This window comes from Panthera pardus, unplaced genomic scaffold (assembly GCF_024362965.1).
Source record: "Panthera pardus isolate Hobbes unplaced genomic scaffold, ASM2436296v1 HiC_scaffold_13, whole genome shotgun sequence".
In the NCBI taxonomy this organism is placed as follows: Eukaryota; Metazoa; Chordata; class Mammalia; order Carnivora; family Felidae; genus Panthera; species Panthera pardus.
The window spans coordinates 42,192,155-42,208,064 of NW_026526688.1; the positions used below are offsets into that span (position 1 = coordinate 42,192,155).

The 15,910-nt window shown below is 39.0% G+C and overlaps 1 protein-coding gene across 5 annotated transcripts in view; it reads left to right on the plus strand.

Annotated features, from left to right (window-relative positions):
• Positions 1 to 15,910, plus strand: part of ZMAT4 (zinc finger matrin-type 4) — a 349,139-nt gene that overhangs the window by 239,454 nt on the left and 93,775 nt on the right. The window contains exon 6 of one of the 5 annotated variants that reach the window (XM_053901052.1): positions 14,507 to 14,802. The exons of the other annotated variants lie outside the window; for them this stretch is intronic. Within the exon in view, the coding sequence (XP_053757027.1) occupies positions 14,507 to 14,616 (110 nt within the window). The 3' untranslated portion in view covers positions 14,617 to 14,802. Of the gene's footprint in view, positions 1 to 14,506; positions 14,803 to 15,910 lie in introns of those variants that run through there. 5 annotated transcript variants of the gene reach the window in all.

Below are 15,910 nucleotides of genomic sequence, written 5' to 3' on the forward strand. Positions count from 1 at the left end.
AATTGAGGAAGACAGAACAGGTGAATACACTAAAGTATTTGGTTTCTTTAGTCTCCTAGAAGCCAGGTTGATTGTGTATCTGTACTGTCCCTCTTGGCCATGCTGATTAAGATGACGGTTTAATTTTTTTTCTCCTACTCTTTATCTTTGAGAACCTAGGAAAATTATTTTGTCAGTACTGTATATTACTTAATGTTCATCCATTAGAAACAGTGGACCATGTGGTGCAGGTATGACCTTTTTTTTAGTCACTAGGTTTGACAGAAAAAATATAGGATGGTCGGTTAAATCTGAATTTCATATAACCAAATATTTTTAATATAAATATACAAGTATGTAGTATCTGGGACATTTTTATACTAAAAAATTATATTTTGTTTATCCAGAATTCAAATTTAACCAAGCATCCTGCTTTTTTACTAGCTTAATGTTATGCCTAATCCTTCAGGCCAAAATATCTTTAAAAGTTTGAATTTCAATCAAAGAATAAAGGACTATTTTAGAAGAGGAAAATGGGTTCACTGCAATTCTACAACAACAGTTTTGGCGTCTTGGGATGTCAAAATTTGCAAAGTCATTTTGAAGAAAAAAGTAAAGTTACCAACACTGTTCTTTTAAATAATTCATTTCTGTGCAAATTATTAGGGGGTTTAAAGTATGTAAACATTTCTGAGCTTTTACTACATTCCTATTCCTCTAACAAGATTTGAAAAATGACCTAAGCAAAATAAATGTATATGTTTTTCCACATCAAATTTACTTCTTTTCCATTAAATTGTGACATCAAAGCCTTGCCATCTCCTCTTTTCTTTTGAAGGGTGTCAATGTCAATTTTGACCGTTACTAACCTTTGCTTTTTTTCAGATAGATTATTTTATCTGCCATATAAACACAGAGCTCCAGAGATATTGGAAATATTTAACACATTTACAGAGTGATTCTTATTGGGACTGAGCTAACGTTAGCCATTCTCTTAAATATTTAAAAAGTTTGATTTGAAAAGTTTATGAATTCTTAAGCAAGTCATGTGTATTCTGCTTTGTTTTTGCTGTTACAATATATGCTGTCTTTTTTAAAAAGTGAATTAAGTTAATAAAAGCTTGTTTTTTTTTCCAAATAAGAACTCTGCAGAAGTACCAAGAAAAGCCTCTGATATATCTTTAAAATTACTTGGCAACAAACCAAGCCTAGATATAAAAAGAAAAAATGCTTTTGTGAGTTGTTTATTAGCAGGCATGGACTGTTCCATCTTTGTGATAAGATCCATACAAACAAGAAGCAGCTCTTAGATAAAGATGCTTCCTCCATGCAATCAAGGTAGAGTGATTGTTGGAAAACTTCATAACTGTGCCTCTTCAAGTATCACTTAATATGTGCACATATTGAATTCTGCTGAGCCACCCTCCTAGCCTTCATAGGCTCTATAAAGTTTTCCACCAACATTAAGATGTGTATGAGGGAGGGGCACTTGGGTGGCTCAGTTGGTTAAGCGTCCAGCTCTTGATTTCAGCTCAGGTCATGATCTCATGGTTCATGGGATGGAGCCCTATGTTGGGCTTCACACTGGCAGCACAGAGCCCACTTGGGATTCTCTCTCTTCCTTGCTCTCTGCCCTCCCCCACTCACACGCATGTGTGCACACAATCTCTCTCTCTCTCTCTCTCTCTCAAAATAAATAAATAAACTTTTAAAAAAGATGAGTATAAGGAAAAAACAGAGATCAGAGTAAGGGAATGACTTGTGTTAACTTGTCATTTTTTCTTCTTTGTTTTTAAAACTTCTTCTCACTTGAGTCCTCTCCTTGATCCTTATGTTGTGTAAAAATATGTGTGAATATAATAAAATCCTTTGTTAGTTTGAGATTAGCACTCACCCTGAAAGCTGTGAGGGTTAGACCCAGGGATGCAGATATAGGTAATTTCATCAATGCATGTGTGTGTGTGTGTCTGTCTTCTCTCACTCTTCCCCTCCCCCTCTTTATTTTTGTAGGAAAAGTTTTTTGGGAAAATCCAACTTTACCTTGGTTGAATCATTCTGTCTTTCTATTCCACCTCTGTAGAGTGTCATTAGAAAAATCCCTGTGACCAAGAGAGGTAGAAACTCTGAAGCTCAAGAATACTGTCCGAGCTGTATCCCTGAATTGGTTTGGTAACCTTACGTAGGTTTGAGGGCTCAGAGCCAGCCTGGGTGCATTTGCCCCAACTGTGTTTGGCCATCTCACAAACTATATCCATTCTTGTTCAAAACCCCATAGGAAACTTTACCAGGGTACAAGTTTGATATCCCTAATTTTTCCATGTAGATCTAAGCAGTCAGAGACCAGAAATAAAGTTAAAGAGATTAGGAAAGGTGAATGCAGGAATCCCCTTTAAAGAGTGATGGGTGCCAGTGTTTCTCCATGCTCTTGTCCATGGCATGAATCACTACGACATTCAGGCTTTGCTCAGCTTAAGAAGCAGGAAGCCCAGGCCCCACCGTCATAGTGCTGGATGCTGGATGGCAGTAGGGGTTGCCCTGTTGTCTGCCAACACAGCATGCCAAAGGAGGAGAAGGAACTTACTGCCACTGGCAGTAATTCCATTATTATATAATGACTTAACAGTTACGTATTAGACTTGTCACAACTATGTAATAGACTGAACCCTTAAAAGGTTTTCTTTTGCATTTAATCTTTATAATGTGCCTTCTATTTATTATCATTTGTATTCCTCCAAATATGAACCTTCTACATTTACTCAGTGCTTCCCTGTTTAATAGAAATCCAAACAGTGTATATATTCATCGCGGACCCTCTTGTTGATGCAAATTTTCTCCAAAGCACCAGAAGCTTTTTCGGAGGCCTTGACATCCAGGCACAGCCTGAGAAATGCAGAAATGAGAAGTGGGTGAAGTTTGACTTTAATGCTCTGATTTGATTCTCTGATGCTTTCTCTGCCCTCGCAGAACCTCTCCTACAGTACCTCTCTTTCTGCTCCCCATACTTCTAACTCTCCCCACATTGTTCCTGATAACACATGTATTCTCTTGTCGGTAGGCAATAAGTTGTACTGCCAAACAGACTCTCAGTGGATTTCCTCCTACGAGAGGTGCTTTTTTGCCCTTACTTCAGCTGTACAATGAAAGGCTATCTCCTATTCTTCTCTCTCTCTCCTTCTTTCTCTGTCCCTCCGTCACTCACACTGTCTCTCTCAAAGAAATAAATAAACTTAAAAATCTATAAAAAGAAGGGACACCTGGGTGGCTCAGTCAGTTAAGTGCCCAACTCAGCTTTGGCTCAGGTCATGATCTCATGGTTTCATGAGTTCAAGCCCCACGTCGGGGTCTGTGGCTAACAGTGAGGAACCTGCTTGGGATTCTCTCTCTTTCTCTCTCTCTCTCTCTCTGTCTGTCTCTCTGCCCCTTCCCTACTCATACTGTCTCTGTCTCCCTCAAATAAATAAATAAACTTTAAAAAAATTTAAGACTATCTCCCATTCAATGAGTATAAAGACAAATCAAAGATTTGTGGTTTTTGTTGTTGTTGCTGTCATTGATGTGAACATCTTCCCAGCACCCCCTAAACTGTGACATCCCTAAACTACTCCACACACAGACCTCCCAGGGACTGGTACACAGTGTCATGGTGGGGCTGGAAAGAAAGGACCCCCCCCCCCCGCCACAATATGATGGCAATGTGAGTAGCTCAGGCATTCTCACAAGGAGCCATTTGCCCACGATGCTGTCATGGCCTGGACTGTCTTGGTGGCTATTTCTGTGTACAGCTTCTACTGCAGCAAGTGACCCACCTAACAATTATTTTAATGTGGCAATTAGGGGATTTATTAAAATTTTATTTTAATAATTCTCTTATTGAGTCTATTAATCTCTCTCTTTTTGGGGAGACAGGGGGTGGTGGGTGCATAACCTTCAGGAATTGCATGTTAACACCTTTTTAAAGTTTTTTTTTTTATCCAGACCTTGGGTGATATGGAGACTTCTATGTAGAAGTCACACATTTACTGGTACTGTCAGCCTCATTGTCATTAATTCTGATTTGGCGTTCAGCAATTCCCATGATAACTGTTGACTTTTATTGTCTCTCTAAAATTGGTTCCATTCTGAGAATAATCTGAAACTAATTTCATGTTATTTTATTTTGGTGATATTACTGTGGCGCTCTCTCCCAGCCCTTCTCTGATACTTGCAATTTGGCTGAGAAATGTAGTTTCAAGACAGAGAAGGCATTTCACGAGTTCTGTACACCCTCATGGGGATTGCAGAGTTGTTGTCTTTTTTGTTTTTAAATCTATTTCATTATTTTTTATATTTGAGACTCAGACTGTCTTCCTCTTTTTGGAACCTTTGAAGGAGGTTATTTTTTCAGGAACTACACATTGAAGCTGCAGCTACAGAAGCAATTACTTTTTAAGGATACGTAGCTCTGAGTTTGGCAGCTCTCAGATCACAAAAAGGTACTGTGACTCCCTCTGGAGGGAGGTGTTTGTTAAAAAGATGAAAGGTTTTCATTAAAAAACTTGGCAATTGTAGCTTATGAATTCGGTGAAATTAAAATTGATCTCGGGGCCCCAGTCCCTCATAAAAAGATTCCTCAGTGCCCCAAATGTACCTGTTAGGCTGCTACTTGATTGTCTGAGACACAGACTCTTCCCTGCCCATTGATCCATTGTCAGTGGTTCCTCATTGGTACCGTAAGCTCCACGATTTAATTATGAGCTCCTCTGGGCTGTGCCACTTGCAATCGCCCTCTGTTCTTCTCTTACAGCCCAAGAAGCTTTAGCAGGCACGGCAAATTATCCTCCTTTTCTAAGGTGCTGTTTATTTTCCTGAAAGAATAATAGAAGGCAGCCAAAGAAATATGAAGGCATTTAAAGCTGACCTTCCGAACACCAAAAAAAACCCTAAATGAACAGCTACTGGAAGGCAATTTTGATGGTGTTTGTCAGAATAAGTTGAGCAGTGGCTTAAAATAAAAAAAAATGAAGGATATGTGCGGGACTCAAGGCAACTGTTTGACTTTGTGTCAGAGACGCTGGTTTTTCCCAAACTGAAAGCTTTTGTGCCCCTGCTACTTGGTGGGGTTGGTTTTTCAAGTGCAATCAGTTCTGTGAGTGCAAACATATTTCTCGAGAAGAAAAGGCGCACAGAAGGTGTGTGCATGTTTGCACACCTGAATTTCTACTAATGAATTTTATGTTCATTAAATCAAAACGCAATGGCATATTGAGAAGTGTGAATAATCATAGGTTCTTGGCACCTGGGTGGCTCAGTCGATTAAGCATCTGACTTCTGCTCGGGTCATGATCTCACAGTTTGTGGGTTTAAGCCCTGCATTGGATTCTGTGCTGACAGCTCGGAGCCTGGAGCCTGGAGCCTGCTTTGGATTCTGTGTGTCCCTTTCTCTCTGCCCTCCTCCACTCATTCTCTCTCTCTCTCAAAAATAAATACACATTAAAAAAAATAATAATCATAGGCTCTTTTGGAAGTTTCCCCAATTTTGATTGCGGAATATGTCAATTCTGCACAACACATCTTACAGCAGTCAGCCAAGAAGCTTACTCAAATGTCTGTAACCTTTAGAAAAGGGCCTGGGGCGCCTGGGTGGCGCAGTCGGTTAAGCGTCCGACTTCAGCCAGGTCACGATCTCGCGGTCAGTGAGTTCGAGCCCCGCGTCAGGCTCTGGGCTGATGGCTCGGAGCCTGGAGCCTGTTTCCGATTCTGTGTCTCCCTCTCTCTCTGCCCCTCCCCCATTCATGCTCTGTCTCTCTCTGTCCCAAAAATAAATTAAAAACGTTGAAAAAAAAATTAAAAAAAAAAAAAGAAAAAAAAAGAAAAGGGCCTGAACCACTGACATTTTTTCTGGAAGGCAATGATGATGGGGTCCCCAAAATGTTTCAGAATATAGTCTTTCCTCCTCAAACTTTTTGTTAATTAAATTACAGTTTATTTGACTTCATAAGAAGCTCTCCTTTGAAAACATTGCTTTTCAGAACATATGCATAAAGGCTAGGTCATGAGTCACTTGGTCTACAATAGTAAATATTTTCAGGCATCTTTTCATGGCCATGACACCAAAGTTAATGAGGAGGTCACTGAAGATTCAGAGTGATTTTTCAAGGCCACAGCATTAGTAAATGATACAAGAATGCAAACCCAGGACTTTCAACTTGAATTCTGGTGCTTTTTCGGGAATATTGCAGCCACTGTTTCAATGGAAATTCCTTTAAATAAATATTTAGTGAACCTCTACTACCAGGGAATGGGATTTTGGTTGCTTGGTCAGAGGACAGGATATGTTGGGACATAAGTCAGCCTGGGTGCTAGGCTGAAGTATGTGTGGTAGGGTAGAGGTGTTCTTTAAAGAGAAAGAGGTCACAGAGAGCAGAGGAGGCAGCAGGGGTTAGGAGAAGAGAGGGCACAGAATAAGATGGAAGGAAGCGGTAACAAATTTTACCTAGTCATTCTTACCATTTGTGTTTAGGTCCCCAGAGAAAGTAATGATCAAGCTTTATAGAAAATCACTTCCCAAGCCAAGTTGCTTCCTTGGTGAAGGGGGCCTCTCAGGATTCATACAAATGCAAATGCTTTGTACAGCATTTCCATTTGGGAGAGAAAACCTAGGAAAACTATCTGTTGTTCATGTGATGTTGGAGAATTGAGTTGTATGAGTGGCTGAGCAGTTTACACGTGGACCGCTGGGAAGTCGCTGCCCTTGCCTTTGAGAAGATCATCCACCATCTAGATGGGGAGACAGAATCGAAACATATGACTGGACTCTAAAAATATCACTAGAAACCCTCTATAAATGTATGCAGATTAATATACTGCAAATGATGCGCAAGGCGCCGAAGGGATGTGGGGAACGGACTCCTCAGAATCTGTAAGAAGTTAGATTGCAAAATAAATCATGCATTAGTATTTTCCCATAACTGTGTGGATGGCTCCATTCCTTAGGAGCTTTTACGCATAAGTTAATCGTGTGAGATTATTGATGTTTGAGTTGTTTTTTGTAAAGTTATCAGAAGGTATTAGGAATGCAAAGAAGGCAATTGAGCTTAAGATCACTGTGCTGAATGATTCCCCTGGAAAGGAAACGTTTAGCTGCAAACAGTGCACTTTTCCTGCCCTACTCCTTGCATACAGAATGAGAACTTCTAGAGCTTCTTAATACATGTAGACTGACTGCTTGATGCATAACATTATTGCTTTGGCTTACTTTTAAATTTCTGGGTGAAATTAAGGATGTGGAAATAATCTTTCTCTAGGATTGGTGTTATTAAGAGTGTTTCTGGGCTGTGAAAGATAATTTCTTAGAGGTGACAGAAAATAGAAGATATTTCTCCCCAGCTCTTTAAAGGGGTAAACCTGGGGTAAATGCAAGTTTATTTACACAGTTCTTAGCTGCATAGAGGAAGGAAGCTCTTTTGTTTGTCTAAACCTATCGGGTCTTTTCCATGTACTTCTAATTATTGTTGGCCAAAAAGAAATTAACTTTATTCAGTCCAGTGGCATTTAAAGCATAGTTGTATCTGATATTTGAACAGCCTTTAGATAACACTCCACTTATACGGTATTTGTTCCGACCCCTCCTTTTACCCCTGTCTACAGCAGAAAATCATTCTAGTCAAATAATTTTATAGATTTTTTTTTCAAAAGCCATGTTATTTTCTCTCAGGCTTATTACCAATTGATAATGTAAAAAGAGTACTAACATAGAAATAAGAAGATAATAAAAGAGAACAATATATCATTATGGTGGGTTGAATAGTCCCCAAAGACATGTCCACCTATAACCTCAGACCTTTGACCTTATTTGGAATAAGGGTCTTTGCAGATGTAGTTTACAGTGTAAGCTCAAAGTGAGATTATCTTCGATTAATGGGCACTAAATCCAGTAATGAAAGTCTTGTAAGAGACAGAAGAAAACAACCCAGAAACACATAGAAGAAAGCCATTTGAAGATAAGAGATAAGACAAAGATTGAAATTATGTATTCCACAAAACAAAGAATGCCAGGAGCCACCAGGAGCCACTAGAAGTTGGAAGAGGCAATGAAAGATTTTCTCTTAGAGCCTCACAGGGAATGGGGCTCTGTCGACACTTTGATTTCTGACTTATAGCCCCCAAACTGCAAGAGAAAAATTTCTGTTGTTTTAAGCCATGCAGTTTGTAGTATTTGTTATAGCAACCTTAGGAAATGAATACAGCCAGAAATGACTTCACCACTATAACCCATAACCCATCAAATGTTTGTCTCCATTCTGTAATTGTCATGTGCACACATATCTGACACAGTAGTGTTATAGTATAGGTTCCAGTAAAAAGGGAAGGACAGCTATTACTTATTGAGCATACTCAGTGGGCACTTGCTGTCATGGGGCTTCCCTTTTTTTGTTGGGTATGGTTTTCAACCATTTAGTCCTAAGAATCTTCCCCGGGTTGGGAGAGTTGTGTTATAATGGGGAGCAGATTACAATCTGTTGCAGAAGAAATGCAAAGAAAGATAATTAACATTACCCTTTGACATTCAAAATATGTCCAGTAATCCAATGGCCATGAAAGCTAGGCTAATGTCTAAAATCCTTCCATTTTTTTCTCTATCATTGCCCACAAGTCCACGCCCAAATCTACCCTACTGAGTATATAAAAGGCCAAGCCTGGGCAACTCAATTCAGAGTTCTACTAGGGTACAATATCCCTTCTGCCCCAATAGTGAGACCTTTGTCAGTGAAGCATGATGTGTGCTGACAAAGAGAGAATATAGTGTAGGGAAAAGAACTAGTCAACCACTGGGCAGAAGTATATTAAGTGAGAGTGGTACTTAATGCAGAAAAGGGTTTTCTCTACTTCATTACCACCCCATGGGCCATCTCCATATAAGCCTGGTGCAGTAACATCAAAGTGATTTAGGTATAGTGTAAGCAAGCTAAGAGGCCCTGAAGCTTTCACTTCTCCAAGCTTCCCTTCCTTCACTAGTGGTATATGCAGATCCCAGAAATATTGGCAAGCCTGAGCTTCCAGAAGGGATTGCCAAAATAGGGGCAGAATGCTCTATAGGAAGAGCTTCCAAACAGCTCACCCAGGCAGGAGTAAGTGGTTGTCATTGTCAGAGTCTCAAGATGTCTCCAGTATCTGGGGTTGCTAAAGTGAGTCCAAGTAAGCCAGGAGTGCTACTATGATCTGTCCATGCTCAGAAAGCAGCTAGACCATGAGTTACCCCTGCTACCGCTGCAAATGCCATCAGGGAAATAACCAAATGGCTGAAAGACATCACCTTGAAGGTCAGCATTGCTAAAGGACCCTGAGCCCAGGGACCTCCTCTTGACTATGAGTTTACATGAACCAAAACTTTCTATATACACCCAAATGCTACCTTGAAGGGGTAGTTAGGAAGGCAGGATGACTGAGGAGTAAAAAAACAACAAGAACATTTAAGATCTCATCTTGATATCCCTACCTTAACCACATCTGCAAAGACCCTTATTCCAAACAAGCTCACATTCTGGAATTCTAGGTAGATATATCTTTTGAGGGCTACTTACTATTCAAACCACCATCAATTAGCATGGATAGCATGGATTTCAAAAAATCAACAAAACTCTGTTATTTAGATAATTTCCCTTTTTCTAAACTTTTCCCTGCCTCTCCTCAAGAAATTCTGTGTGCCTGGCCATCTTTTTTTACATCAATTCTTGCATCTAGAAATGAGCTCTGTAGAGCTGGTATTGAATACATCAAGGATCAAATATTCCACCCCAGGAATTTGCAGCCCTGTCTGTTCAACCACTAAACCCTATCAATAGAATCACAGTAATTCTTGGTTCTACTTAACTAGCTGGACAGGCAGAAGAGATTTCCCTGTGGCCATTTAACTTGGAAAGAAGATGTGAATGGAAATCGAGTCCTGTTACTTATAGGCACAAAATGTCTTCAGGGCAGTATTGACTTAAGAGGTTCAGTTTTTGAATTTGAAGAAGGAGCATTCCTGTTGACCTGAGGAATTAATCATCATCATCTCAAGGTTAGGGTGCCAGCTTAGACTTAGGTTCAGGAAACTTCTAAGGGGTATCTCCCCATTCAGAGCCTCAGATTTGTTTCCCCAAATCTTGCAACATGAAACTCTCTTGAAATGTGACTCCAGGGATGCCTGGGTGGCTCAGTCAGTTAAGCATCCATCTCTTGATTTTGGCTCAGGTCATGATCTCACGGTTCATGAGTTTGAACCCTGCATCAGGTTTTGTGCTGACAGTGCAGAGCCTGCTTGGGATTCTTTCTCTCCCTCTCTCTCCACTCACTCTCTCTCTCTCTCTCTGTCTTTCTAAATAAATAAATAAACTTAAAAAAAAGTGACTCCATTCCTCTTTCTCATTTGTGAAATAAGAGATTTGGACTACATGGAACCATTATGCTCCTTTTATATCTGGAAGTTTAAATGACTATGATTTGACTGTCACAACCTATATCCTTATGCCTCCATTCAAATATGAAACACTGACAGAATAGGCCAGAAAGGGAAATTGAAATTATCTTGCATTATAACTAAGCAGAATTAAACAAATCACTCAAACTTTCTGTTCCATAGTGTCTAATCTATAAAATAATGGCATTGGAATTCAAATTCATAATCCCTGTGTGCCTTTCTAGCTCTAACTTTCCACTTTTGATACTGTCTAATGTGATAGCCACTGGCCACATGTAGGGAAAGTAATATACATATGAAAGTAATATAGATTTTTCATTAATGTTTTTATATTAATTATATGTTGAAATGATAGTTTTTGGATATATGAGATAAAATAACATTTATTATTAAAATTAATTTCACCTATTTTGCTGTATATTTTTACTGTGGCTTCTAGAATATTTAAATTACATATGTGGAGCACAATATAATTTCTGTTGTATAGTGCTGTTCTAGATCTATGCAAAACAGTTTTGAGATGAAGGTCTATATGTTCAGAGTTACATACAGTGATCATGTGCTGCCTGTGCTTGTAATTTGCATGTGTATGCATATAACTACCTGCACATATACATATACACAAGGCATCTTTTAAAAAACAATGTTACTGTTGGAGTGCCTTGGTGGCTGAGTGGGTTGAGCATCCAAATCTTGATTTCAGCTCAGGTCTTTATCCCAAGGTCATGGCATCAAGCCCTGCGTCGGGGTTGACACTGAGTGCAGACTCTGCTTGACATTCTCTGTCTCTTTCTCTGCCTCTCTCCCCAAATCAAGCCTCTTTCTCTCTAAAATAAACAAACGAATAAACAATGTTACTGTAAAAGCATGTTTTATCCCCTTTCTTGGCTATCAGGTGATCTAGTACAACTACCAGTTGGTTATAAACACTCAATTTAGAAAAATAAAGGCTTTGACCTAATACAAGTTATGTATTTATATAGATTACCTTTTTAAACATTACTTAACTTTTGGAAAAAAATAATACATGCCACTGACAGGTTATTGTTAAGGTATTAAGGAAATGAGAAAAGAAAAAAATTAAAATGAAAAAATAATCAAACTCTATTTTATTTTACTTTGAATTTCATTTTATTTTGAATTTCATTTCATTTTATTTTGTTTCATTTTATTTTATAGAGAGCATGAGTGGGGGAGAGGGGCAGAGGGAGAGAGAGAGAATCTTTTTTTTTTGACATTTATTACTGACAGAGAGACACAGGCGTGAGCAGGGGAGGGGCAGAGAGAGGGGGATACACAGACTCTGAAGGAGGCTCCAGGCTCTAAGCTGTCAGTCCGGAGCCCGACGTGGGGCTTGAACTCACAAACCACAAGATCATGACCTGAGCCAAAGTCGGACACCCAACCAACTAGCCACCTAGGTGCCCTGGGAGAGAGAGAGAATCTTGAGCAGGTTCCACGTTCAGTGTGGAGCTCAACACAGGGCTTGATCTCACAACACTGGGATCATGACCTGAGCTGAAATCCAGAGTCAGATGCTCAACAGACCAAGCTACCCAGGTGCCCCCAAAATGCTTAAGGGTAATAAAATGACCTCATGAACATATCCACAGATACATTCATACAACATGCATGCATTCACAGTGACTGAAGGGCAGTGATGGTATTGTTGCCCTGCTCTGACTCAGTTCCCCGTACCATCTGTGATATATATACCACCGACAGCCCCGTTTCCTCTCTATTCTCCCATCACCAATTATTCCTCACTCCTAAACCTATGTTCTGCTGATAATTTATACTATCCTACAATTACTTACATTCTCAGAAAAAAAAAGTTTTCATTATTAAATATCATAAGATTAATTTATCATCTCATTCAGTAGCTAAGTACAGCCCACTATAGGCAAAGCACTGTCATAGGCACTCATGGAAATGCAAAGATAAATTAGACTCACATCTTAACCTGTACTTATTATTTTTTTAACATTTGTTTATTTTTGAGAGAAAGCGTGTGAGCAGGAGAGGAGCAGAGAAAGAGGTAGACACAGAATCGGAAGCAAGCTCCAGGTTTTGAATTGTCAGCACAGAGCCCAATGTGGGATTTGAATTGATGAGCAGTGAGACTGTGACCTGAGCCAAAGTTGGATGCCCAACTGACTGAGCCACCCAGGCACCCCAACCTGTACTTATTCTTTAGGGAATACGTAAGATTTATGGAATGTCAATCTGTACATATGGTATAGTTTATGACAGGAGTGAGCACAAGATAAATAGTAAGTATCACAATGCCTTTGTTTTAATACTAGGTCTCCTACTGTTTGGTTGTGTGAACTTAGGCAAGTAACTTAAGCTCTTTGAACCTTAGTTTCTTCATCTATAAAATGGAACTGGTACCAGTTATCTCCTACATAGACTATGTATGAGGTTTAGAGAAGATAATTCATTAAAAGGGGTCAGTTCTAAGCCTGGCAGGTAATCTCCATGAATATGAGCTACTGTTTTTTAATTTTGGATATAACTGTGATATATACACATATGTATATATATCACATACATATGTGTATATATCATATATATATCCCATAATCCCGTAGGCAGGATAGGCATTTGAAGTACAAATAAAAATGCTGGGAATTTTAATTTATTTTTATTTTTTAAATGTTTCTTTTTTTTTTATTTTTGAGAGTGGAGCAGTGGCAGAAAGAGAGAGAGGGGCAGAGGATTTGAAGCAGTCTCTGTGCTGACAGCAGAGAGCCCCATATGGGGCTCAAACTCATGAACTGTGAATCATGACCTGAGCCAAAATCAAGAGATGGACGCTTAACTGACTGAGCCACCCAGGTGCCCTAGGAATTTTTTAGAATAAGTAGCATATTCTTCCATTTGAAAAATGAAGAAAAGCTTTGTGTACAATGTGGGATTTGGTCCAGGCAAGAGAGAATTTACCTAAATGCAGGTGAGGGTTGGATATTCCAAATGGAGGAACCGACACGAGTGACATGAAACTTTCCCTATGGAACAGTCAGTCATCAAGTGTGTGTTGAAAATAAGATTTCTGAGAGGAAGTACAGAGAATTACATTGGAAAGGAAGACTGAGAGTAAGACTTTCTCAAGTAGACATTATAAACATATTTACACATGATCTTTCATAGAAATGTAATCCTTTTATTTCCACTGTATGGTGTTTCCTTACAACCATATTTAGACTCTAAGTAGTAGTGATTCTGTATAGCATAGATTTGTGTTGGCATTTTCTCTCATGGCTACTTCTTAGTTTTATCCTTTCTAAATCCCAAAGAACCCAGGAACAATATGGACATCCTAGTTTATTAATGTCATTTCCAAATTCCCACCTCTCTGCTCCAAATTAGTAATCAAGTTCCTTTGAGTCTCATGTCATTTAGCTACCAACTTCTAGACTTTCTTGTCACCTCCTCCAGCAATCCCCTTTCCATCCAAAATTTCATGCCCGAACCATAGCTTTCTAAACTTTAATTCTCCTATAACTGTTCTGCATGTGGTCTTGTCACGTCACAGATGAGAGGGCTGGGTCCTAGCTCCACCATTTATTAGTCATATGATCTTGGATGATTTGTTTAACTTCTCTGAGCTCATAACAGCAATAAGCATAGTGCATACTTAATAGTTATTATGAAATAAAATGATGTGTATGAAATCCTTAGCATCATAGTTGGTGCATAATGAACCTTCCAAAAATTGTGCTATTCAGTGTTATGACCTTTGTCCTTTAATCCATATACTATCATCTTAACAAGTCTTTCCTATCTTCATTTCCTTTCTTATTTAGCCTAGATGTGGACATATCTCCTAGTCTTTAGTACATCTCTAATTATACCCTGGGGTCCCTTGCCCTTTTGTATTTACACCTCCTCAGACAGGCTGTAACCTGGAGCCATCCAGTGGCCTTCACCTCCTCTGCTATGATCAGGATGTTGAGGCTCCAATGGGAAAAATCACCTAAAACTTGGGCCATGACAAATTAACACACTCCTTCCTTAGCTCCTAAGTCAGACCTCAGTTATTTTGTGTATACTTACATCATATTTTTTCTCATTCCTTGTGAACAGACAATTCAAGGCTGACAACTTGTTTGAAGTCTTTAGCCTCTACCAAGTTCTCTCTCAGCAGGGGGCTGCCCCAGTCCTACAGAGACAAAATTGAGAACTTCAAGCGGTAAATCCCATGGCCTCCTGCCTCCGCATCTACAGACTTACTTTTACCTCCTTCCCCCATCCTCTCAAAGGATTCGTTCAGAAATAGAGCTATATCAATTACAAAGCCTTATTAACAGACGTATTTGTTGAACACAGAGAGTGCTTATTGCTATGTAAAAATAAAAAAAAAAAAGATGCTTCTCTCACTGCATTTAAAGTCTGAATAAGTAAGCTGAAATAATTCAAATATGTAAAATTAGCTTAGAAAGTATTTAAATCTCACAAGTATAAGATGTTTTAATTATATTCCTTGCTCATACATAGTTGAAAATTTTTAAATGGTAGAAGAAATATAATACAAATGATAAATTGAATTATAGAATTGTTAATAAATGTTAATGAATATTAATTTTAGGAGTGTATATGTCTTTCTGGTCCATGGAGACAGTAAAACAATGAATATTCTGTCTATATATACACACACATGTATGCATACACTTTGTTTATATGTATATGTGAGTGTGTATATGTATGCATATATGTTCTTGTTTGTCCTTTGTTTATCTAAGCATTAGATTCTAATGCTTGACTATGCTGTTAGCATATATCTGATTCTGAAATGTTCTAGTTACATATTGCGGTGATAACATTCTTTGTGTGCTTAATACCCTTGAAAATCTGTCTCTCTGATAGAATATTCCACAGCAATATTCTTAAGAGGAATATGTGTTTCAGATTTTCCAGGACAAACCAAGTTTCAGATATCCTGACCCATTAGTTCTTTGATTGTTGATTGGCTTAACGATCACTTATTGACTGTCTGCTAGACCAGGCACCGTTCAACAGGGAAGGTGGGTGCAAATGTAGATAAGAGCAATACAATTTTATAAACAGAATTACTCAGGAAAACTGCAAAGGGAACAAACAATTCAGACGGGGTTATCAGGAAATTGTCACAAGGTCATATGCCTAAACTCTGGTTTGGAAATCTAGTTCATCAACTGAGTAATTCCATAGTTCCTCATTCTATTCTTCTTTTACCAAAATGCCAAAGCCGGTGCATTGTGGCTTCTCCTGTGGAGGGCTTGAGTAAATGGCCAGCAGTAAATGGCTCGCTCCAGCCTACCACCTCTTCTCTGTGCTCTTTCATCCCCTCCGTTGCGCTGCTCACTGCCTGTCCATCCAACACCTCTCATTAGCACCTGCAACTTTGCACCCTCTTCATTTGAAAGGCACACATTTTTTTTTCTCAGTCTGACGCCTGCCTGCCTTGACACCAGCAGGATGAAGATCTGTCCTCTCAGACAATGTGCTAGG